The sequence below is a fragment of the Lycium barbarum genome, chromosome 11 (assembly GCF_019175385.1).
Source record: "Lycium barbarum isolate Lr01 chromosome 11, ASM1917538v2, whole genome shotgun sequence".
In the NCBI taxonomy this organism is placed as follows: domain Eukaryota; kingdom Viridiplantae; phylum Streptophyta; class Magnoliopsida; order Solanales; family Solanaceae; genus Lycium; species Lycium barbarum.
This window is the reverse complement of record NC_083347.1, coordinates 119,171,022-119,198,444: the sequence shown is the minus strand read 5'-3', so window position 1 is coordinate 119,198,444 and position 27,423 is coordinate 119,171,022. Positions and strand designations below refer to the sequence as shown.

The 27,423-nt window shown below is 36.8% G+C and overlaps 1 protein-coding gene and 1 pseudogene across 1 annotated transcript; one reads left to right on the top strand and one right to left on the bottom strand.

Moving 5' to 3' along the window:
* The first annotated feature begins 16,916 nt into the window (after window positions 1–16,916).
* LOC132616940 (uncharacterized) lies at window positions 16,917–20,095 on the top strand. The gene is made up of 3 exons (XM_060331729.1): window positions 16,917–18,116; window positions 19,169–19,213; window positions 19,905–20,095. The coding sequence occupies exons 1-2, from the start codon at window positions 16,957–16,959 to the stop codon at window positions 19,182–19,184; spliced, it is 1,176 nt and encodes a 391-aa protein (XP_060187712.1). The 5' UTR covers window positions 16,917–16,956; the 3' UTR covers window positions 19,185–19,213; window positions 19,905–20,095.
* Window positions 20,096–20,920: 825 nt separating this feature from the next.
* Window positions 20,921–25,598, bottom strand: LOC132617670 (cold-responsive protein kinase 1-like; annotated as a pseudogene).
* Between the last annotated feature and the right edge of the window lie 1,825 nt (window positions 25,599–27,423).

Here is a 27,423-nt window from a genome sequence, read left to right as displayed (position 1 = left end):
AGTAGATCTTTCAACTGGGCTTTTAACTCTTTTAACTCTGCTGGAGCCATCCTATATGGCGGAATAGATATCGGCTGAGTATCGGAAAGTAGATCAATTCCAAATTCAATCTCCCTGTCAGGAGGGACTCCTGGAAGATCTTTTGGAAAGACTTCTGGAAATTCATTTACAACTGGGACAGATTGAAGAGTTGGAGTCTGGGAATCTGAATCCTTGACTCGAACTAGGTGGTAGATATAACCTTTGGAAATCATTTTTCTGGCTTTTAGGTAAGAAATGAATCTACCCCTGGGTACTACTGAATTACCCTCCCATTCTATGACTGGCTCATTAGGAAACTCGAATCTTACCACTTTGGTTCTACAACATACTGTGGCATAACATGAAGCTAACCAAGCCATACCCATGATCACATCGAAGTCTACCAATTCTAATTTCACTAAATCAGCTATAGTTCTGCGGTGATAGACTAAAACTGGGCAACCCCTATACATACGTCTAGCTATGACTGATTCCCCAACTGGGGTGGACACCTCAAAGGGTTCATACAATTTTTCAGGTTCAATACCAAATTTTTTAGCAACAAAAGGGGTTACATAAGATAGGGTGGATCCTGGGTCAATAAGGGCATATACGTCGAAAGTGAAAACTGTTAGAGTACTTGTAACAATATCTGGACGAGCTTCTGTATCCTGATGGCCTGTCAATGCATACAAATGATTTCGCCCACCGCTTGTGTTTCCAGACCTAGCTGCATTGTTCCCCTACTGGGCCTGATTATTACGAGGGACTGCTGAATTTATGGATTGCGTCACATTACCTCCAGTACCCTGTCTGGCTGATGTACAGTCTTTCTGAAAATGGCCTTTCTGACCACATCTAAAACAGGCATCAGTACCCACACGACAATCACCTGAGTGTCTCTTATTACACTTGCCACAGATCGGATGAGTATAAGTCGACTGACCCCCCACTAGCCTGAGAGTACGAACTTGATGGCCTGAAATTCTGCTTCTTATCATTACGGAACTTAGGAAGTGGGGCACTTTCTGTGGACGGAGCATGTATTGCTGACCTGTTCTTAAAGAATTTCCTATTTCGGTTCCCGCTGAACTGTCCGGTAGACTTGACCCTCTTGTTGAACTCCTTGTCTTTCTCTTTTTGTAAGGTTTCTTCCTCCTTTAGTCTTGTCTCATTGCCCTGTACAAAAGCAACCTTCTTGGAAATAGTCATTGCCCCATTCTGTGCAACAATATTGGCTCCATCATACAAATGGGAATCAAGACCTCCAACGAATCTTCTCACTTTTTCCCTCATATCGGGTAACATGTGTGGGGCATGCTTAGCCAGGCTAACGAACTCCAAATAGTAATCTTGAACTGGCCTGCCATTTTGTTTGAGCTTCAGGAATTGTTCAGCCTTAGCCTCTCTGACCTCTACTGACATAAAGTGGTCTAGGAATGCACTAGCAAATTCATCCCATGTAGCATCAGGCACATTCTCACCTCGGGACAATTCCCAAGATTCATACCACGTGTTAGCAATGCTCTGTAGCTGATGAGCTCCAAAAGTAGCTGCTTCGATTTCTGTAACTGTCATAATCCTGATGATCTTTTGGAGAGCATCAATGTAGTCCTGAGGGTCCTCATCTTTCTTTGTCCCCGTAAAGACTGGGGGATTCATTCTGAGAAAATCCTTTATCTTAGAAGACTCTCCATTACCTCCTGAACTTGACCCAGATTCCTGACGTTGGGACTAAGCTGCTACCAGTTGTGTGAGCATATTGATAGCATTCCTAACATCCCCATCTGAAGCACTAGGAGGTGTAACGGTAGGGGCGGCTGGAGCTGTTGCCTGAGTCGGAACGGTATCTTCGTGAGCTACTTCCGCGGCAGCCATTTGGCTGGTGGCTGTGTTTATCTTCTTGTAATTTCTTTTGTAAGGCATTTTGTGAAAACACGTACACGCACAAATTAGGAAGCCATCCTAAAAATACTGCTCTAACTGCACGATCTAGAATATGAAAGAAGTGAGACAATCCTGAATGTCCTGGTGGTCCAATGTTTATATATGTGGGGCCCTCACACATATAAAAGAGACCCCACTGGACACGATATCATAGACTCCCTAAAGATCCTTGAACCTAGGCTCTGATACCAAGCATTGTCACGCCCCGAACCATGGGCCGGACGTAACACGACACTTGGTGCCTGACTGCATGTGACCGAGCGAACCACATGGCTTGCTGAATCATCATGATACATAACATAAGCGAAATATAACATGAATGCATGATGAGCCTTTATAAAACGTAATAAGTCATAATACTTAATAAAATACTTGTTTAAACATGAGTGAGCCAAAATGACTATATGACTCCAAATGTCTAACATGACATAACTGACTTGTCTAGTCTACGAAACCTCTATCATGAGTCTGACTGGAAAATATACATACTGGGACAAGGCCCCCAGCATACCTTTAGATGCAAAGCTAAATAAATAAATACAATGTCTAAACCCCGAATGAGATGGGGCTCACCAATAAGCTGGTACGTGCAAATCCTAATGAGCAGAAGTGTCGTCCTGTAAATCCGTACCTGCATCATGAAATGCAGGCCCCCGGGCAATAAAAGGGGACGTCAGCACATTGAATGTACTGGTATGTAAAGCAACCGAAAGAACCAACATGGGACATGGAATAACATGATAAGAACTGAAACTGAAAACTTGGACATGAACATGAGCATGAGCATGAGTACATATATATATATATAACATGAGTAAAACATGATAAGTAGGGAGAGCATTTCATAAACCGACACATGATATCACCACGTGGATACGTGGAGTCTGGTACCTCGCCGGACCAGCAGAGCCCCTATACCTTGCCAGGGTATAAGGTGGTAACGTGCCTGATGGATCCATTCATTGTAAAATTAAGGTATCGTCCTAACTGGGCGGAGCAATCCTTGTCCTATGGTGGCTACATAGTTTCAGGCTATCTGAGCCTTCTCGGTAATTCATGCAACTCCCAAAAACATGAACATAATATAGTTGGCTAAGAAGCCCATTACTTTCGTGAATTAACTTGTACTTGTCCTGTAATCACGATTTCACGAAATAACTTGTAAACATGGTTTCATGAAATAACGTGTAAACATGTTCTTTATTTATGAGTAATACAATAGTTCATAATCATATATTTGTAATTGACTTGAAAACATGCTTGTAACTTGCTAGATAGAATCATAAAGTTTCATATGAACATAATGAGAACACATGAGGAAATATTCATGATTCATGGATTAAGTTAGGATTCCTAATAGCCGTAATGGAAGATTAGGAATACAATAACGAATATAGATACAAAATTCATGTACATAAATACATAAGTACGGGCTACCAATATGTTGGGTTTAATGCCCTAGGATTTGAACTTCATGGATTTTAAGAAACGGATCATGGGGAAGAACGTAGAGATTCCCACATGTGGATGGAAGTTCTACATACCTTAACTTCCTGCTTTTGAGCGTATCACAATGTCCTTCAACCCCTTCAACTTTAATCTATAGCAATACAGGTCATAGGGACTCTATATTAGCAACAAAATCCATGCTTTGTTCATCTAAGCGTTTTATCAAACACTTGGTGGGCATGAAGCTCCACAACCTTCATTAATGGTGTTTTCTTCACCCAATCCCCATCCTATTACTTCTAGTTGATTCTACAATCTCAATTAGATGTAATTGACGTCATTCTTCATCATCCATATGAATACAACAATCCCAAGTCAACAATCCAAAAACCCTAGCATATTTCATATAATTCTCTTTATCAAACCCATTTACTATTCTCCCAAGAATTCATCAATTTACAACTATAAATGATTAGGGAGTAGAAACATTACCTTTTTGAAGTTCAATCCTCTTGAATTCGAGTTCTAGGGTTTTCCACATCCAACAATAATGTTCCAATCATACTCTATGGATTTGAAGGGTTTACTTAAGTTAGAAAGGGATTTGGGACTTGGATTCAACCTAGAATTATGATAAAAACTTATCTTGGAAGTTCTTGAAGTTTGAGACTTGTTTTCTTTGAATTTGGGGTGAGTTTTCATGGATGGGGTGTGAAGAAATGAAATGAAAAACGTTAAATGAATTTTTATAATTGCTGTCGGTGCCTTTGTACGCCCAATTTTACGTCCCGTAAAAACTTTTACGGACCGTATATGTTACCGTAAAACAATTCCAGTGATTTGGACATTCTGTGCTCATTTTACGGTGGGTTTTACGTCCCGTATAATGGTTTTACGGACCGTATAATGGTTTTACGGTCCGTATAATCCACCGTAAAATCAGCAGAACACTGTTTTATTAAAACGGCCATAACTTCTTGCACAGATGTCCGTTTGACCCCATAATATACCGTTGGAAATCTATTTCAAAAGGATACAACTTTCATCTAGGAAGTTTTCCCAAATTCCAAATTAATTATGGGGTTATGGTCATTGGAAGTAAGACCTTCTATAAACTCACTTGCAAACATGCCCCGTAGAGTGGTTTTCAACTTTCTTTGCCCAAAGACTTTTCTCATGTCTTGATTGGGTTTCAAACACCATTTATACACTACTCAAATTGGGTTCATTATACCCCCATCTTATAAGACAAATCTTAACCTGAATGCACGAGGTGTTACACCTCTCTTCTAACAGGAGGGAACTATGGGATCCAACAATTAACAAATCATACTGGACTCAGTTTCAACAAGGTATACATGCTTGACAAATAGACACAATATCATTCGTTACAGATTTGCCTTAATGCTACTGAACAAATGCAAACAAACAAGTGGTCTGACCATCATCAAACATTTGGACATAGTCCACAGACTCCATATTCCACCTAAAATAATTCAGGCCACAGAGATCCCATCATGATTTACAACATCATTTTGACTGGTTTTATAGGATTTAAAACATATAAATCTAGGAGTTTGTAGCATGCTCTTATACCATAGTTAGCCTATTAGAGTGTGTTGACACCCAATTTTGTCCTACTTCTCCTCCGAAATATTTATTTACGTTTATAGTATTCTTGGCAATTGAAAAAATAATTATTTATACTTTATTGCAATTATTAGCTTTTATTAATACCGGCTTTTCTTTATCCTATTGTAGTCACCGTTGTTATTATTTTTATTTTACTACCGTTACTAGTACTATTATTATTATATTATTATTATTATTATTATTATTATTATTATTATTAGTAGTAGTAGTAGTAGTAGTAGTAGTAGTAGTAGTTTGTTATTGTTATTATTACCAGTATTAGTATGATTTGCATTATAACCATTCCAGCATTTTTTACCATCCTATGCACACGCGTCGCATTTATTTTCGCACAATTAAATAATAGCATTTATTTACTGTTGACTTTCAAAAAATATTATTGCACGGCTTTACGAAGTCATATAGTTTTATTATCTGCGCACTAATAATTACATATTTTATATTAGGTAACACTTTAGCACACGTCAGTATATGGTTAATTAAAATGGGTCTCTCATTTAATTTTAGAAGTCCAAAATAGCACAAGAAGGAATATATATTTTTAGCCCAAATCCGTCCCAATCAACCCACAAACTTTTCGGACCAGCCTATTATCACTAAAATAATACCCAGCCCACACCCTGTTGAAGTTCAGCCCATTAGCCCTTAAGCCGACCTGGCTCAGTCCGCCTCTCTTGATTCAGCCCTAATACCTGATGCCCTAAGAAAAACACCCGCCGCACCCCCTCCTCTTCTCTCTTTCTCTCTTCACCTTCTCTTTCGTTGACAAACAGGGCAAGATCACAGAGGTCTTTCACCTCTATCAGACTATGCGTGGTCATTTTGGGGAAGGAAATTAATGACTCCGTCCTTCCCCATCCGGATTCAACCGTTGAAAGAGGTCAATTCTTGTCTTCTTTTTCTTTCTCTTCTGTTCGCGATCTGAAAGGTTTTAATGAATTATGTCCGTTTGCAAGCTCAAATCCTCTCCTTTATCAGTTCCATTTCACTTTAGAGTACAAGTTTTAATGAATTTTTGTCTATTCCTCTCCCTTCTGATCGAAAATCCAAACATTTGAACCTTAAAATCCCGCTCAAAATTTTTAGTTTTCAAACCCTAGAAAACCCTAGATGCACCTATAAATAATCATTTTCGGGGTCAATTAAAGGGGATTTTTTTAGCCGTCGAAATTCCTCCTAAAAAAAGGGTTACTTTAGCCGCTTCAAGTTCCTTGAAAAATAGCAAGTTCTTTTCAGCCACCGGAAATTCCTTAAAAAATATATTAGTTTTTTTGTAGTCGCAATAGTTCTGAATATCGGGTCAGGAATACTACATCAATTTTCTGTTTTTTCCCTTTGCCTTGGTATTGTTGCGAATCCGAGTGTCGCAAGCACGAATTTGACAGTGTTTGAGTGTAGATCAGAAACTCGAAGCCTCACTTCGCTGCACCCGAAGAAGGTCCATTAACTCCCCTTTTCTACTTTATTTCATTTTTAGTTTTCTTGGTTAATATGTGTTATGCTTAGTTTACTGTTCGTATTATTTAGCATATTGTTGTGTTGACTTTAGTTTGTGGTTTTTGGTGAAGTATGTTCATGTGTTAGTATAATAAAAGGATGTCTGTGTTTTGTTTAGTAATTAAGCATGCCTTAGCATGTTGGGTTAACTTAATTTATCTTTCCCTGTAGATTATCTCAAACTTACTCTTGTATACCTTATGTGTTAGGGCCTATTACATCAAGCATGGTTAGTGGTTAGTTTAGCCTGTTTAGTTTAAACAGGTCTCTAAGTATTGTGCAATTGGTCTATGTCAAACATGCATTCTAGGATTAGCTGATTATTCTATAGTAGAGTTCAGATGTGGATGACTTCTGATCTGTTTGCGAGGGATATATTGATTTGGTGTAGCTTATTACTTTCCTGAGTATCGGTTCAGTTAATCCAGGACCGTTACGATTGGTCGAATGAGTTAATGATACTGTAAGAGACTTAAGTGCGTTGGGCAGTCTGTTTTTTTTTTACATTATGCTATGCTCCATTAAAATTGACCATGGTCCTGTCTTCTATGTTTTAATTACTTATTCTCAGTGAAATGGGAGTCGGAGTTATAGATGTCTATGCTAAAACCATGTTAACCTTATCTGTTGTATTGAATGTGAATCCAAGGACTTGCTGTTGTGCTGTCTAATATGTCAGAATATTAGTTGCATGTCAAGTATGTTACTTAATCTTGTCCAGTTTACACCTATCAGTTCATTTATGTTTGTTTGGAAGCTGTTAATATATTAAATAGAGGCAGTCCACTGTGTTAATTAAAAGTTATCAAGTTGCTATGCTTAGTAAATATTCTATGAAATATTGGTATGTTGTCTTCCTGTCCCTGAACTGTCTCGTGGAAGATTTAGGAGTGTCGGATCCGATCTGTAGAATCTGTTTGTGTTTTCTGTTTGCTCGATCTTTGCAATTCTTATATTGCAAGCATGTCATGTTTGATTATGTATAAGTATGTATAGGACTAGTATATCTTAGTAAATACGTTTATAAGGAGATTAGCGGGTTATTATAGATTAAGCTTGGACCCTCCCCGGTGTTAGCCATGCCTGGGATTCATGAAATCCCTTGGAACTTGTGCGACATCGGGAAGATGGGGGCAAAAGCTTTCCGATATTAACCTTCTAAGCATCCGTACGAATGTATATATACGAAATATACTCAAATATACATATTGTATACATAATCCATTGGTCTGTTTTATTTGTATTATACATGTTTAGCCTCGTTTATTGATTGCATACTAATCCTTTTCTTTTGTTTTTGTGCATGACCATCGCGCACGAGTCCAAGGGACTCGTTTTCCTCCGCCTTCGATGTTGGGCGAAAAGCCCAGCGCGGCCTTTCTCGAGTCCAGCCCATACCCGCAGCGGAATAAAAAATATTCTGGGCTAAGCCCATACAGCAGCAACAGGCCGCGACCCTACAATGAAAATTACTGGGCCAAAGCCCAATAGCAGCATGATCATGACAGTCTTGAAAATGGGCTGAGCCCATTTAACTTACTTGCTCCTCTATTTTATCTTTTTGCATTTAACTTGTATGACTAATACTTTGTTTTGCTAATTTAGATGAACCTTAAGGACATTAGTGGGTTTTAGCTTTAATAACAGGTAGTTAATGTAAGGAAAATTAACGATTAATTCCATAAGTTTCATCCTCTTTATTTTACTTATAGCATTTGTCTTCATTATTAATAATTGATTTTCAAAATAACATGACTACATATTTTGAGTTAAGAGAATCATGTTTCAAATTGAGTTACATACATTGTCCGCTTCCTAAGCTACGCTTATTTGTCCAATCTTGCAAGTCTACATTTAAGAGGGTTTACACAAACATTAGCCTCTTCATCGCACATTCGTACCATATTTCAAATTATACTATTTTTATTTTCTGCCAAAAATCGGGCAACACCTCCTCTGTTTATATGCCTAGCCCGAATTCTTAATTCAGCAACCAACAACAACAACAACAATACCAACATCAATTATAATGTTTCCAGCTCCAAAATATCTCATAAAATAGCCCACACGCTGTTTTCCAACTTTTATAACTAATTAACTCAAATTACAATTATCTAATCGCGTCTTCTTCGTAAATAAACTGGTATTAACAAAAATAGGAAGAGATTCATACCTTTCTCCCTTTTATATTGTTGTATCTTCCCTTTTTCACTTTAGTTGTATGCCACAACGCACCGCCATACAATTCTGCAGCGAAAACTATACGTTATCCGGACTGGAATTGAGAAATTATACCTGATTTGGGCTAAAATTTGGTGGTAGAAAGTTGGGGAATTTTCTGGAATTTTTGGGGTGGTTTTCGTGGGTTTCCAGCTGAAAATGAGGGGGTCTCCCCCTTTTTATAATCTTTTCGGTTCTGTTTGAACCGACATTGAATTCCTTTTGCGCGTTCGCGCCCCTCTTGGGCGCGTTCGCGCAGGTTTAAATAAATTCCTTCTGCGCGTTCGCGCAGAGTTAACTTTTCTGACTGGACCTTCGTTCCGTAAAACGGTCATAACTCTTGATTCCTATATCTTGTGATGGCCCATGACCTATGGTTTGAAAGATAATTCAATTATCTACAGCTTTTATTTCTGGGAGTTTTCCCAAATTCCAAACTTATAATTCCGTTTTTGCCCCTCGAAGTCCGATCATCCGAAAATGTTTCCTTAAATCGTCCTTTTGGAGGGTCTACACTCATTTTTGGCTTATGGGTCCTTCTTAGGACTTGCTCAACTTTCCATATACTACTCGTGTGTATCTTCATACGTCCTTTATAAAACTCCGACATGTGAGCCCCACTAGCTTGCAGCAACGAGGGCTTTTCATCAATTAACATATGAACTAATTTACACCATATGATCTCCAAATGTCATATATATGCTATTATTACCTTCTTATAACACAACCTTCATTCCGAACTTGATTTTCAAATTTTTGTTCAGCGCGTTCGCGCCACGTAGGGGCGCGTTCGCGCGGTATTGGCCCTTTGGCCCATACTAAGCCGTCTACAGTTTTGGTAACGCGAAATTTTTCCGGGGTGTAACACATATGCCTTGTTTATGTTCAAGGTGACTTTCTACTCATGTCATAGGTGCTTGATGAATGAAGTATTCATTCCTATGATCCCTTCCTTCCTAAGTCTTATTTTATAATGAGGGTGTCGACTTATAGTTATAAGAGGAAGCTATGTTGGAACATGTCCTATTCTTTCACTATATATAGGTTTTATAGGTAATGCTTTATCCATGCCCTATGTATCTGACTCAAGAGTGAAGCCTACAAATTGTGCTCCATGCAAGTCACACTTATGCCTTAGTCTTACTTCAATGCTCATGAACTTAAGTCCATATGCCATGGTATGAAGGTACTCATGTAAATGCCATGTTTTTCATGTACCCATGTCCCATGTCATGCTACTCATGTATTCATGTTTTATGCCATATTAATCCCGTTTCCATGTATATTCCATGTTACGTCTTTCCGTTTAATGTACGCATGCCACGTTTATGTTCTAAGACGAAGTGTCTCATATGCTTCGCATGAATGATTCTGCTCTCAATATTTTATGATCCACTCACGATAATAAGCAAGGTATGCCAAGGTATTCCTATTTAGGTTTCTGAGCAAACAAAAGTTCCTTTCCTGCACCCTATGGTGCTTATCTCAGGAGTATTCTACTCAAATTAGACGTATTCATGTCAGGCCTATGCTAGAAATTTATGAATACCTATGTTAGGATCATATTCTTGTTATACGATTCAAGTCTGTCGCATTCACATCAAGTTGCGCTTACATTCAAAGCCTAAGTCATACTCCTATCTCATATTACCGTGGTGACATACGAACGTCTATGATCAAGTCTCTAAGTATCCAAATCCTACCCGCGCTTAGTATTCAACCCTCATGTTATAACAATCATGTTTTCGACATTCAGATCCCATGTTACGATATCCATGTTTACACATATTTGTTCTCATGACAATTTAACACTCATGTATTCATGTCATCCAGTCTTCATGTATTTATGTCCCACGTCATGCGTCTCACGCCCAGGTAATTCTGTCATGTTCGTGCCTACTTCCAGTACTCATGTCATTCGTGCCTACGGATTTTCTTCCAAACCCCATGTATAGTAATCATGTAATCATTCAGCCAATATCCATGTGTTCAGGCCAGCTCAGTATTCATGTTAGCCACATTCAAGATTCAGAAATCACGTTATGCCACATCATGCGTATTAAGATACCCTGTGAGTTATGTGTTGGTACTTTAGTTAGCTGGCAGGCATTTGAGAAATATCGTAAGGGTGTGAATTATGAAGGAAGTCCTGCCATAAAATTTTGTAGATTCCAGAGTTAGTAGCGATTTTTAACCACTAGTCATAAATTGAGGACAAATGTCTTATGATTCTCATTCATATAGGTGCTACTCAGTTTCATGTTCCCCATGTACATGTTTCCATGTAATCATGTATTCAGTTCTCATGATCCATGACCATGTTCCCACGTAACCATGTCAAGCTCTTATGTTTTATGTCATGTTTCTTTTATGTTCATGTATTCAAGCCATGTCCAGCCATATTCTTAACCATGACCCATCATTCGAGGACGAATGATCCCAAGGGGGAGATATTGTAACACTCTGTACCTTTATCCTAAGCCTTGACCATGATTCTAGAATTAGAAGACTAGATAAAGAATGTGGGAATTGAAATTTCCTCTTGAGTTGTAAGATGGGGTTTTACGCCCATGAACAGTAACTTTATTTCAGTATACGGGCCGTATTTCAAGTCGTAAGTTGGCACCAAAGATCACTGAGCATTCTGGAATTTGGCATTGGGAGATTTCACTGTTAAATACAGACTGTATTTAATTATATGGCCCGTATTTCAAATTGTATTTGGAATTTGAGAAAACTTCCTTGATGAAAGTTGTAGATCTTTGAAATACCTTTCCAACGGTATATTATAGGGGTCAAATGGACATCTGTACAAAGAGTTATGACCATTTTACTGAAGAGTTATAGTGCAGTCCAAACAGAATATGGACCGTCTTTCAAAATACGGGCCCGTCTTTCAAAATACGGTTAGTATTTTGCTGGACGTAAATTTTACATGTTCCAGAATAGTATATATTCATCCATATCATTCAAAATCATTATTTTTCATTCCTTCAAGCCCTAGAACAACCTCCTACCCTCTCCCATCATCAAGAACACTAAGGCAAGCCTATTCTAGTCATTCCAAGTCGATTCTAATATATATCCTTGTAATCTAAACAAGAAATCATCATTCCTAACCTAGTGTTTTCAAGAAAACCCATCTCAAGGTTCAAGATTTTGGAAATCTTCTTCAAAGTTCAAGTCTTTAATTCAAGTTTTGGAGCATTACCAGGTATGTAGGGTTTCTATTTACGTGTGGAAACATCATTGTTCTTCCTCACACTTCTTCTTCCATAAAGTATGAAGCTTCACGTAGGGTTTTAGTCATGTTCATGATAACGCTAGGTCCATGCCCCATGTTATATTATGCATTAAATTGTTGTAAATTCTTCACTGTGTTCTTGATACATCATTATAATTACTGAGAATCTGTTCTTAATCTCAAAAGCAGAATAGAAAGTTATGAAAACTTTAATCTCCAACACACACAGAATACAGAAGATTAAACAATATTATATTTCTTAAGCTTGTTAGAAAGACAGTATTTTAACAAAATCAGTTTATGTTTTAATAATGTAAAGACAGAAAATAGTAGAAGTAGTAATTTCCGAGCCCACAAGTTTCTTGTGTTTCCTTAAGAAATCTAATCCCCTCATAGTTGTCAAAGGTTACTGGATTAATTTCCCCCAGGATAGAACGGAAAAACTATTCTATAATAGCGGCAATGCAATTTACAGAACTTCGGCGAACTCAAAGATTGGCAGAAAATCACACTGGACATTGGACACTTACTGGTTTTTGTTAGGAAAACTTATGCAGAAGAGCGAGGGGAGTAAAACCGCAGTTTTCTTTTCTAGAATTTTTTTTAGTATATGAAATGAGGCGAAGCCTCTAAAAATTTATAGCCATTGAACGCACCTATTCGGGAAGAAGATGACCGTTTGGTCAGTTAATTTCCGTTGGGAATTTAATATTAATTTATTTCATGTATTAATTAAATAATTAAATAATACACGAATTAATATTAAGAAAAGGAAACTTAAGTGATGAAATGGAAAAAAAATTTGGTCCAAAAAGATTATCAATCAATTAGATTATTTGACCAAATCTGAATCAGCAATAACAACAGTGCAAGGAGAGTCCCTCTTCTCAACTCTTTAAGAGCTGGAAGAAGTGTTTCTCTATATAAGCACATACATATCACTTTCCACCACCAATGTGGGAGAATGATCACTTGAAAATTTACATTTCCAAAATTTCATCCAATTTTTGTTTTCCTCCATTTCCGAATTCACACTTCATCTTTAAAGCTCACTACTTGGTAACTTTAAATCCCAACAATCCCCCACATGAATGGGGAATGGCTATATCATGAAAACATGCATGAAAAAATTGTGTGATTTGCAAGCAAGGATTAATCGCATCTAGATGAGTAGGTTTCCCATTGAACTTTATAGCTAACAACATCTCATCTTACCAATAATCTCACTAATGATTTTTTTTTTAATACTAGTCAAGAATTCTATAATTTGACTATCGAGAAATGAACATAATAAGTATTTTGAGACCGAGGGAGGACAAAGTACATTACGTATAAGTTTAGACTCATCCAACAATTTTAATTAGATATTATATTTTATAATAGAAAATTCAAAACTTTGTGCATTAAAAAAAAATAGTCCCTCGAAGCTTCTTCGTCTTAATGCCACGAAGTTAACAAATGCGTAGTTGCTTCAAATGCAATAGAACATTCGTGGATTAAGAGCATTTGAGGAGGGATGGAGCTATAATATTATGTAGGCTTAAGTGACTAAAACGCTTTTAAATTTGGCACGAATTGTAACTTTAGTCTCCAAACTATTGCTGCATTTTAAGATACTCCTAAACTTGGCAAAATGGGTTTTAATTCATCCCCGAGCTGCCACATGGCACAACAAGTGTAGTCACACGCCAACGTGCGTGTGAGAGGTGCCACGTCAGTTTTTTTTTTTTTTAAAAAGAAAAATCAATTTTGGAAAATTCATTAAAAAGTGAGTATATTTTTTTTAAAATCAGAAAAAACTATTTTTTTTTTAAAATAAATCCGGACTGAATTTTTTATTAAAAAATTTGGAACTTTTTAAATCTTGAAAACTGAGAAACCCGTTATTTAAAAAAAAATCTAGAAAATTGATTTTTTTTTAATTAAAAACCTGGACTTTTTAAAAATATGGAGAACTAAATAAACTGTAACACCTCGTAGCTTCGGGCGAAGGTTTGACTCATAAGATGATAATATAACGGAACCAATATGAGGGTTATAGGAAGTGTTTTGGAAACTAATCAAGTCATAAGAATAGTCTTTGGACAAAGCAAAGTCAGAAGCCTTTCTACGGGGGATGTTTTCAAGTGAGTTTGTAGAAGGTCTTACTTCCAACGACCATAACCCCTTTATTATTTGGGAATTTGGGAAAACTTACTTAATGAAAGTTGTAGCCCTTCGAAATATCTTTCCAAAGGTATATTATGGGTCTTGAACAGAGCTATGTACAAGACGTTATACCTATTTTACCGAACACTGTGCAAAACCGACACATGCCGCTTGTGAGGGCGCGTGCGATGGACCCGCATCGCGGGACGATCGCACAAGAATACCCTCTCTGAATATCGACCTGAAGGGGGTCGCGCAATGCGCGTGCATCGCGAACCCAACGCATAAAAGGTCGGGTTTCGGGTCAAAAGTCGGGTTTACGCGTTTTAAGTTATATTTAAGATTTGGGGTTTATTTCCCCAACACTTCATTCACGAAAAATTACCCTAAAGTCAGGAAGAGCAAGTCCCAAGCCTCAAGAACCCTACAAGGTAAGTTTTATCATGATTCTAGGTTGAATTCAAGTTCCTAATCCCTTTCTAACTTGAGTAAACCCTTCCAACTCAATTCTAATATATATACTCTAATAATCTAAGCAAGAAATCATTGTTCCTAAACTAGGGTTTTCAAGAAAATCCCATCCCAAGGTTCAAGAATTCAAGACTTTGGAAATCTTCTTCAAAGCTCAAGTCTTTAATTCAAGTTCTGGAGCGACCAAGGTATGTAGAGTTACTATCTACGTGTGGGAACATCATTGTTCTTCCCCACGCTTCATAATCCATAAATTATGATTTTTTATGAAAACTAGGGTTTCTATACCATGCTCATGATAACCCTAGGTCCATGTCCATGATTATATTATGTATGAATTGTTATAATTCCATCATTGAGTTCTTAATATTTCTTTATGATTATTAAGAATCTGTCCGTAATCTATGAAGAATCCATATATCTTATTCCATGGGTTCATGAATGCTAGATTATGATATATTATGCTATTTTCAAGAAAATACTATACATGTTTTACAAGTTCATACAAGCAAGCTATAATTTATGATATCCATGTACAAGCAAATTATATTCATGAAAACCATGGGCAGCAAATGCCACTTATTTTACTTGTTCCTGATTTTGGGAGTTGCTTTAATTACCGAGGAAGGCTTCAGATAGCCTGAAACTACGCAGCCACAGTAGGATGAGGATTGCTCCACCCATGTCCCGGGCGATCTCTCATAATGACTGGATCCTTTCATATTTTATTAAATCTCATGTTCCCTGGCAAGGACTGAGTGTTCTGCTGGCGGGATGCAAACATCAAACCATGGATCGGTTATAAGTTATTGCTCTCCCTACTTATGATATTTTTACCATGTTATATATATATATATATGTATGTATTCATGTTCATGACCAGGTTTCAGTTCTTATCATGTTATTCCATGTCCCATGTTATTTCTTTCGGTTGCTTTACATATCAGTACATTCAATGTGCTGACGTCCCCTTTTCTTTGCCCGGGGGCCTGCATTTCACGATGCAGGTACTGATATACAAGACGACACATCTGCTCAGTAGGACAGCATTCGTATCAGCTTATTGGTGAGCCCCATCTCATTCGGGGTTTAGTCAACTTTTGTTTTATGATTAGTTATGCATCTAAGGTATGCTAGGGGCCTTGTCCCAGTAAGTATGTTTTCCGGCCAGACTCATGATAGAGGTTTCATAGACTAGACAAGTCAGTTATGTTATGTCAGACATTCGGAGTAGTATAGCCATTTTGACTTATTCATGTTATTTCCGCACTCATGTTTAAACAAGTATTTTTATTAAGTATTATGACTTACTACGTTTTATAAAGGCTCATCATGCATTCACATTATATTCCGCTCATGTTATGCCTCATGATGATTTAGCTGTGGTTCGCTCGGTCACATGCAGTAAGGCACCGAGTGCCGTGTTTCGCCCAGGCCATGGTTCGGGGCGTGATATAAACCCATTTTTCTAATAAAGAATCTGAAAATTGAATTTTTGATTAAAAACCTGGACTTTTTTAAAATCTGGATACTGATTTTTTAAGAATAAAGTGGAAAACTGATAATTTTTTTCTAGATTTAGAAACTAATCTAATTTTTCGGGATTATTTTTAAAAAAAATGGGTTTTCCACATTTAAAAAAAAAATCAACTTTTCCAGTTCTTTTTTAAAGAACTGTCTTTAAAGAATCATGAAAATCGGGATTTTTTAGGATACTTTTAAAAAAATATCAAGTTTCCATTTTTTTTAAATCCATTTTTTACAAATATTTTAATTAAAACTGTAGTTTTTCAGTTTTTTTTTGTTTAAAATCAAATTTTTCAGATTTAAAATAAATATTTTATTGTTCCAGATTTTTTATTAAAAATAAATGTAAAAACTGATTTTTTTCGAAACAATTTTGTTTATGTGAAGGACACATAGGATGAAAATGCCATGTACCATTAATATTTTACACGTGGAGGGCCACATAAGCCTTATTTTACAGCTGGACCCGCGAGTGACTACACTCGATTCGGGTCATGAGCTTAGGGGTGTAATAAAACCCATTTAGCCGAGTTTAGGGGTGTCTTGAAGTCCATCAATAGTTTGGGGACTGAAGTTGCAAAGCGTGCTAAGTTCAGAGGCGTTTTAGTCACTTAAGCCTATTATGTACTGCAAATTAGACAAATTCAGTAATTTTTATATATAATAGTAATTTGTATTAAGAAATTATTAAATGTATATAAATATTACCCAACAACTAACACTCTCTCTCAACCGAATTTTGGAAAAGAGAAAAGAAAACCTAAGTATAGAGAAGGCGAATGGAGAGGGTTAATGTTTATCTCCGCGGTATTGGTGGTGGGTATGATTTGTGGTATCGCATGGAATTGAAAAAGTCTGATAGAGAGATTGTGGTTGGTCCTGTTGCGAAGCTGTGTCATTCTACTTATGGAACGGCAGGAAACTGGACGGTTATTGGTTCAAACATCTACTATGCTGGTGGATTCCTGACTGATCGATGGAGGATTAACCCTTATAAGGAATTGATTAAGCATAACACAGAAGAACAAGTTCCCGTTGACTATTGGCAGACAGAATCAACCCTTAATCTTTCCCGTATGTCGCCTGTTGTCGCTGCTGTTGCTGTTGGTAAAAAAAGAAAACTATGTGTTTTGGGCGGCGATCACATCTATATTGATAACTTTGAAGAAATACTACGTGGCAAGGAGGAAACTGATGATCCTCTTCGGAACAAAGGTGGTGAAATTTATGATATCGAAGGAAAATATTGGAACTTGGTGGATACTGAACTAGAATCGTTTCCTCCTGATTATAAAGTTGCATCTGTTGTGGAAAAAGATGGGGATGAGCCGACCGAAATCGTGTTTTATTGCTTGGCTAAGGGTGCTATGATGTTTTTCAATGCAATTACTCGTAAGATATCGAAGAATGAAACAGTTGAGGAGTTTGCTTTGTGGCATATTTCCCCGAATTCTTCTCCGGATACTTCCCCGGATTCTTCTCCGGCTACTTCTCCTCCACGTGGTCAATGTCCTCCACAATTTCCCAGTCCTGATGCAAACCTCCGTTTACTACGAATGGTTACCGACACTGTACCTGCTGTGTTCACTAACAATACATTCTATTGGTTCACCTTGGACATGTACTTGTATGCTTATGATGTTAAGGCTAGAAGATGGCTCACATCACAATGTCTCTATGATCAGTTTTTAGCTCAATGTCCCAAACTGCAATATAACACCCGCATTGCAGTAACTCCCATTTTGGTTGGCCTCCCACAAGATGGGAAATTCGTGGCGGTTCTTCCTCAAGAAAGTCCTGAACAATTAATAATGGCCTGCTTTAAGGTGGAGATGCAGGTTAACTCTTTGAATGTGTTGACGGAGTTAGTTCAGCTTGTATACCTTGTTGAAGAAAGTTCTCTGCTCGATGTTTTTTGGTTCTATGATGGGAAGGCAATGTGAGTACCCCTTTTAAATTGTCTTTATTTTTGTAAGAAAGTTGATTTTTCATTTTACAAAATTACTTCCTGATATCTTTTAAGAAGCCTAAGTCCTGTTTATGTATTCATGATTGTTCCAAGAAATTGATCTACCTCACCTGAGCCCTCATCCTATAGAAATATGATAGCAACTGAAGACAGAATATGGTGCCAATTTAAGGTTGAGCCCTTAGCCCTAAGGTCGAGTTGCAGTTTAGTGAAACAATATTTGACCTTAGTGTCCCATTTCAAAATAGCTTGGGATGGGTTGAAACGTGATTCATTCCCTGATGATATAGAGCTACAAGCAACTATAAACCCCAAGGGACACGAAACAATAAATTTGTTTAAACAATATAGGTGCTATTTTATAGATCATTTGTCCCTAGTAATACGTTTTGAAATATTAACATTTTTACATAATATTCTAATAAACAATTATGATAGTGTTACATTATAAATACTTGGTACTTGATTTTTGCTATAGGTTTGAACTCCCAGATCTTACTTTTTTCTATTTGTTTTCTGGAGTTATCACCTACTTTTTCTCTGTAACTTTCTTGCATCTACTTGATGCTTTTCAATACAACCACTTACTTCATCCAAAAAAAAAAAAAAAAATACTTGGTACTCCTTCCGTCCGTTGCAATTGCAATTTTGTCGATAAGGGGCCAAATTTTGGGACAAAGGGAATATTGTATTTTTTGCAAGTTTCTAGAATCATCAATGCTAACAGAAAAACATAGTTGTTTGTCACCTCTTTGTCATTTCTTTAAGGGATAAATAATTATTTGTTGCAAGTAATGATAATGAGTGTAGTTATTTTATCTTTTGATCCACAACAACCTTTTGAATTGGCTGGCTTGATGATGATGTTTTGATTTTGGGGAGGTCCCAAACTACTATCTTTAGTTGTATGATTATGTATACAAAAGAGGAAATGTAAATTAGTTACGAGTAATTTCTTTTTCGCTTTTTGCTTTCGTGCATTGTTTAGGTTGCCTGAATTCTGCTAATGATTTTCTTGACAGGAGTGTTGAAGGTTGAAGAATACTGGCTGCAATGGAGACCTAATGGTGAGGAGTTGTTGGATCCATATTTTTACTTCTGTTTTGAAAACTATTGCATCAGTGGTTTCCCCCTTTCTTCATGAGGTTATACATGGACGAATTAGGAAATTTTGAAGTGCATCCATTTTTTCAATCTTTGTATTTCATTTCATTATCCTGCCATTTTCTCTTAAACTAGCACTTAATTTTTTGCCTGACTTTTTTTCGGGGGATGGATTTTTCTAGTTCTCAAGAGATTTGAAATTGCTGTTACTCGAAAGTTTTGAAATTTCAGTACTTCGCCCTGGAGCTCAGCTGTCCAAGGAGCTCAGCTGTCCAAATCTAGAAAAGCGTAAAACTTCTGTTTTAAGTTGTTTGATTTCTATCAATATGAAACTTTTGGGGTGGTGAAGATTTTGGTAATGCTTTAATGGATTTGTAGTATGATACCCTCTAAGACAAGAAATTTCCTTTCCTTTATCAGCAAAGTAGTTGTTGCTACGAGTTTACCTTGGTTGCAATTATTTGTTCTTTTTGAAGATTTTGGTCATGCTTTAATGGATTTGTAGTATGATATCCTTTTAGGGAAGAAATTTCCTTTCTTTGATCAGCAAAGTTGTCGCTACCACCAGTTTACTGTCGTTGCAATTATTCGATCTTTTTGGATGCAGAAGATCTTATGGAGATACTCCTCTAAAACCTTCTTTTTGCATTGCAGGCATCTTGTTCCAAGGGTTGTGTCAATGATGTTCGGTTCCTTTTTTTTTTTTTTGAATAAGGGTAACAGAATGTTGTTTGGTTCTTTAAGTTAATGGATTCAATATTAATATGTTGCTTTAGCTGTACTCAAATGTGCTACATTGTGATGTACAAAGAAACGTACCAGATTATGTTTTATGTTTGCATTTATTCTTTGCCTGCTGGTTGAGATTCGCAAACGAAGAAAGGCTAATTTAGACTAATTTAGACTCGCGAACGATTGCAGTTGAAAATTGTGGATCTGAAGTTTCAAATTTTTGATATACGAGTCTGAAGTTGGGGTGCAAGAGTCTTATTTCAGAACCATATGTCTAATTATGAGCTTTACTTTAATTTGATTAGGCTTTGAAAGGAGAAGAAAGGCTGAAATTAAATTCTAAATTAGACCTGAGTTATGAAGTTAATTTGCAGATCCCAACTACAGACCTGAATATATGAAGTTGGCACAAATTTGAAGTTAGCATAACTATTAAAACATGACATTATTACGTACCCCTCGTGCATGAACTAGCTTGATACATAAAAAATTGTGTGGAAGTTTTGTAAGTAACTGTGTAGAACTACAAAAAATTGAAGCAATCGATTTTGATTGCAATGGTTTCTTTATTATCCTTCTGTGCATAACATTTTTTATTTTCTTTCTTTGGAGATTGTAAAATTAAACTAAAAACCCAATTAGATGATACTAATACAAGATTAATCCAGACCCTTACTTTCAAATGCAGCGATTAAAACCGGGATCCAAATAAAATTAGAACAGAAATACAACAGTAGAAAAGTAAAAGAAATTAAAGATAAAACAATTCGCCTCGTCTGATTCTATGCATGTCGATCCAGAGATGCTATTAACCTCCAAACAGTGTTCACTGCATCACTTTAAAAGAAAAAAAAGAGAGCTTTCGACGATGCAGAATGACAAAAATATGCACCTTTAAGGATAAAACCAAATAATTAGAAAAAATAGGGTATCATTAATTGACATAACTTCTTCCATTTTTTTTTATTTTATACAAAAGAAATTCCCTATGGCTTCTGTCCACCTTATCACTGAAACCAAAGCCACGCGGGCAATAGTTTCTTCCTAAATTTCTCTTCTTTTGTAGAACTAAAGCTGTCAACTCATCCTGAGTTTAAACATTCAATTGCCATTTACAAATGAAAAATTGATTATCTAGGGGTCACCTGAGTAATTGTAAGGGGTACAGAACTCATTTGATGACTTGTACTGCTTTCAGATGACTTCAGTTTTGATTGTGTGCTACTAGAACCCCCCCCCCCCCCCCCCCCCCCCCGAATCTTGGTAAAATCCTGGTGGCGTGAGTTCTTTCTCATTTAGCATGATGTTTCTTGTGAGCATGTCAAGAACCTGGCTCATCATCGGTCTTTGATTTGCATTTTCTTGTGTACAAAAGAGAGCTACCTTCATGTACTTGAGGACTTCTTTTTCTGGAAAATCGCCCAGTTCTGGATCGACCAACTCCAAAAGTTTTCCCTCTTCATGGAGCTGCCATGCCTGATGCAGTAAATTGTAATTCGATTTGTCATTAGATAACAAAACCTTTGGGAGTTATAAGAATGTTGGGTGCTGTATTTTCAAGAGCAGTTATCATGAATTCGCGAGCAGACAAAAAGGGAAAGGAACAAATATTATTTGCTATAGTTACTTGAAAGTTTCCTCACTATTTAGCCTGGAAACTAGCAAAATATAACGGAGTATATTTTCACATTTCTTGGTGTTGCTTGCTCTTTGTCTATTTGAATGACTGGTAAATGGTGTTCAAGACAAATATATGGCTGCCTCCCAATTACGGCCTTTACGCTACTAGTATTACGATGTGAGCAGTTCAAATTATTGTAGCAGCATACGCTACAAAAGGATACATTTAGAAGCAAAAAGAGACAAATCCATACAAGAAAATTTAACTTCAGCAAATATTCAGCATTTGACTCTTTGCAAGATTGAAACGCCTAGCTGTAGCCTTCCTTAAAGACACCCCTCCCCCTCCCCCAAAAACTAAAATCCAAGAATGAATGGAAGACCCACATTTCTAAAAATCACATGAAGGTAACACTGATACATGAATTAGTATCAGCAGTTGAAATGAGTTAGTTACAGTGGAATTCCAAAAGTTAGTTGGTGGTTAGTTGAATTAGCTATTGGCTGGAAAGTTAGTTATTGTTCCACTAGTTAGTTAGAGCAAGTTGTTAGAAGCTAGTTAGTACTTAGATTCAGTTGAGATTAGTAATTCATTCACTATAAAGCATTGTGATACTCTACATTGGAATCATCTATGAAAATACAATACACAGATTCTACTCTACTTCTATTCCATTTTCTCTCTTTCATTTCTTTAGCTGATCAACTCGAGTTATCTCTGAATAACTCCTGTATTGGCACAGAATTACTCGAATTCTATTGAGTTCCTGCCATTCTACTAACAAACACACCCATTTGGCACAACAAACGGCACAATTGGACTTTAGATCCTCTTTCCCAGAATAACATGAATCCTTGATGGTTGGCACAATCTCCTATTGCCTTTAAGTACCATCTTTTACCAATGAATACCTTGTCAGATCAGCTGCACTTTGTAATAGCATTATCTGTTTGCACTCTTGTGCCTTTTCCCAGATTGGAGAAACAGGTTCAAATACCCTATTGTCTTGTTCATGTTTCTTTTCCACTCTGAATCTAGAAATCTCATATTGCACATATTTATATTTGAGACTCCAAACAACTATGCCTTAGGGTCAAACTGTATGAGTTCTCCCTATCCACTCCACTCTATTTGGGCTCATTTCTTTCCACTACTAGTAAATTAGAGGTTCTCTAAATCTCACACCTATTCCTAATCAAATATACAAATCTTTAATGAGACCAAAGACTACAAGACTACTGGTAAACGACGGACATAAGGAAAGTCTAATTTTTCATCCTAGGAACCAAATAAGTGTGATAACAATGATTAAACATTAGTTCAGAGGCTATGTAAATCCTTTGCTTCCAACATGCTCTGCTCTAGCTAAAACCACACTAATATTGGTGAAACTCCAACTGTTCACATCTCGAGGGGGAGTAAAAGATTAATCAGACACTATTGGATATTTTTACAAGACAATTTCTTTGAAGTATTGGAAAGAAATGTGCCCCAAATAGAGCATGGTGGATAATTCATATGACCATCCAAATTAGTTGAGGCACATTTAATTTTTTAATTGATATATACTTATAAGAGATGGATTCACCCCTATTTATCTATAATTTGTTGACTGACATATACATAACAGAGATGGATTCACCCCTATTATCTATGGAATCACATCTTGATGTGCCTGGGAATTTTCATATTTTAAATAACAATAATGAGTATACGCAAATACTAGTAGCAAATGCAAGTAAACAACTCATGCAATAAACTGTTGATTCTACTGGGAAACAGAATGGTAGATCTAGAAAGAAATCAAGGAAGTTGAAAAATCTATCCACCGATTCCAGGAGTAACTTCTGCCCTTGCCATGTACCACCGCCACTACTCCTGCCACTAACTGTAACAACCTGAATTTATTAACACAACACTGACATATATTATACTTACGGAATCCAAATTACAACTGAGGATTGGAACAAGAAGGTAATAATGAACAATACTAATGGGGAAATCTAAGAATAACAGGGGAAGAAGGTAACCAAAAGGGGATGAGATGCTAGAACATAGAAGGGGGATGAGGGGATAACAGACCGAGCCAAAGTTTCAACACAATTCGCGTAAGCCTATTGCTCCTGGAATGCGCTATTTATCAACCCAGATCCCACACATAACCAACTAATGTGGTATTGGGCTGCTTTGTTATTAACGGTCTTAGCCCATTCATAACAACGGTTGTTATTAACGGTGAAAACGCTGAGCAATTTTCTCCTTGAAATGCTTCCAATCATAAAATTGCTTGTTGCGAAACAGCCAATTGAACCACCATCAAGGTAAAAGGAAGGAAGAGGGAGCCAATCCTTCTCGGAGAAGCCGAGGTAGGTGAAGTACAGCTCAGCCCTAAAAATCCAAGCTTCTGGGTTTCCACCGCTGAATCGATCTAAAACTACAATTGTCACGGGAGACAATTCAATTTCCGTAACAGTTTGTCTGCTGTAATAGCAAGACAATTTCTCTGTGAAATGCTTCCAATCATAGAATTGTCTTGCTTTCAGTTACTCCATGGCACCATTTAAACTGTTAAAGCAGGACATCTTTTGGAGAGAATGCACCATTTCACTAAGTTCATAGGTAAAAAAACACTTGATCACCAAATAGATCAATAAATGCAGAGAGCAAACAACCAAGAACAACTGAGAGATAGTGATTGGCAGTTGAAACTGAGAGAAAACAGGGTAAGAACTATGAGTAGAAAATATTGTATAACTAAAGCTATTCTTTTTTGGTATAACTAAAGCTATATTTGTATGACAAACAAAGCTAATAATTTTAGCATACTGTGGGAATAATAATGTGTATTTGAATGCCACATCCAATATTATCACCCTTTTCGAGTCTTACCCTCCCCCTAGCTCCGCCCATGCCCATATCCATCTCCATTCCCCAAAGTGCCCTTCTCATCATGCAGGTAAGTATCCCATAGGGAGTATAACTATTTCTAAATCTCTCTATTAAACAAAGTAGGAAGGACCACTTTCTAGCCACAGAAAACATTGAAGTTTCAACAATAAATTCAGGAGACTTACTTAGTTCCTTTTATCTGTGTGGTGATGTGAGTGATATTGTGTGGAAAAAGCTTTGCCAGTCCAAAATCTCCAATTTTCGGTTTATAATCCTTATCAAGCAGTATATTACTAGTTTTGATGTCCCGGTGCACTATATGCAGCACTAGTTCTTCATGTAGATAAGCAAGACCTGTAGCAGTACCCAAGCAAATAGCAGCCCTTGTCTGCTAGTCTAATTGAACATTCCTAGTCCCGGAACCTGCAAAGCAAGCACCATTTTCAGTACCCCATTCATAGATGGTGAAGTTTTTTTTGTTTTTTTAATTTCAAGCAAATTTACCAAAAAGTGCTCGATCGAGGCTCCTATTTTCTAAATTTTCATAGACCAAGATGCAGTTATTTCCATCAAGACAGTATCCAATCAACTCAACCAGATTGGGATGTGTGACATCTGATATGGTTTCAATCTCGGTCAAAAACTCACGCAATCCCTGCCTCGATTCAGCAGAAAGCGGTTTCACAGCAACTTCTATTCCACTTCTTAGAGTTCCCAACAAAGTCGCACTAAAGTTAATAATCATTCAACAAGCATGTCAATGCACCATAAGAATTAAGTCCAAGGACTTCATTATTCACTAAAACTCTTAGTCTCATACTACGTATATACCAACATCATGAACTGACACTTGCAGGACTTAAAATGTTTCGGAAAAAACTTTCTTTAAGAGGCAGAAAATATGAGAATTAAATCACATAGTAACAAGTTGGGGATGCAAAATTTTGTAGAATTGCAGATAATATATCTCTTCCTATAAATTATAAGACAAAGGTTCAAAGGTTCCGGTAATGTAATTCTGCAAATAGCACCATGCGAATTGCAAGCAAATGGAAGTTGTCCGTGCAATAAAGCTCTGGCATGAAAAGGAAGAGAAGTATTTATAGAATAGAGTTGAACCTTGTATACTGTCCCAAAAACTCCTCGCCCTATTTTATTACTTTGGTGGAAGTTGTTGGTTGCTTTTCATAATTCACTATATGAAAATTTCTTTGTCTTTGTAGTGGAGCAGCCTGACATAGAAAATATAAGTGTGTCCATGAAATTGAAACAGAATGTAAAATTAAAGTTGTTGCAGAAAAAGATGGATAGAAGGATATCTTAAGCAACTAATGTAAGAAATCGCATATTCACTAAATTTTCATATTTGCCCCACAAACAAACACTAGATGGAACTTTTTCATCCTTTAACTGTGATTATTGACGCACAGCCGCTGTATAACTCTTTACATGTCACTTGGGGTACAGTAAAATTTTCTTTTATCATAATAACTAATAGTGGTGCCACTTGACCAACTGTCTTTTATCCTTACCCTTGATAAGATCATCTGAGACAGATATCTGAGCAAGCTAGTTAGCGGAATACTCAAAGTTCTCGATCATTAGTTAATGTTAGAGAACTTCCATTTTTCAAGATCCCGGAGAAGGGTTCAGTCACTTGACGGCCAACGTAAAAACAGTCTAATTACAATGAATTCTCTAAATACTGGACCGAGTAGTCACATGGTCAACACAACTAATCAGATTGAGATATAGTTTTGATTGATTGACTTTTTCTTTTCGTTTGGAATCAAAGGTCAAATACAGATTGACCCCTTGGATCAAATCAAAATGTCAACTGCTTCTGGAACGTCTCATCATCTATATTGCATACATACACACATTATATTCATTCAGAACCCTATTTCAATAACCAAATAATCTTGAATGCATTTATGCAAATCCCCTGTGATTACAGCAGTCTAACGGATATTTAGATAACTAGAAAAGGAAAGAGAAAAACCATGAATTGGAGCGATTTACAGAATGCCACACCAATCATGATAAAACGAAATGCCACATACAGATCAACCAGCTATAGAGGAATATAAGAGTTAACTCTGAAGGCAATATTAAGTTATGATAAATTCATCAAACAACTAAATAAATCATTCAACTGAGAAAAAGCTAATCAACTTATATCCAAGATTCAAGTATGCACCAACCTCCAGTATCTCGTGTATTTTGATGAACAAGATCGACACCCCTTTTCTGCCGCTGAGTTGAGGCACCAAAAAGCACCTGCAATTCGTTTCAATCTATACTTTAGTAGGTTCCTTACTTGACCATAATGCTTGTTGACATGAGAATTACATGGTAGCCATCCCCGATTTTTCTGTGAAAGTGAAAATATTCACTGTTGTAAGATATATTCAAAGCAAAAGTTGTCATTTCTCCTTTTAAAAGAAAATGAGTACTGGAATAAACCGGACCAAATGGAGCAGAATTAATATCAAGGAACCATATAACCGACTCCAACTAGTTTGAGATTGAGGCATAACGACAATTTCAAGAGAAACACATTGTCTGCAACTCATGTCAACTATTGGAATTTATGCATTCCGCCGTTAACGTATTAACTTTTGTAATACTCTGTCCCATTTTATGTAATACACTATTCTTTTCAATCTGTCGTAAAAAGAATGGCACAATTCCTTTTGATTATGATGTGTCGAACCGTTGGAGTTTAGTTATACTTCTAGACCGGTGATGATTCTACCGCAGTGGACTTGTATCTCCTTTAAGAGAGCGAGATATTCGCGCCTCAGCCTGAATATTTATTTTCAACTGTAATTTATTGAAACTAACCAATTAATTAAAACAAAGAGAAGATTGCACTTCAGTCAATTGATGCATTTCATTCCTACTGAAAATCATTTATTTATACGTAAA

What these genes read in the sequence shown, in the direction of transcription:
- LOC132616940 (XM_060331729.1), top strand. Translation starts at nt 16,957, where the DNA reads ATGGAGAGGGTTAATGTTTATCTCCGCGGTATTGGTGGTGGGTATGAT.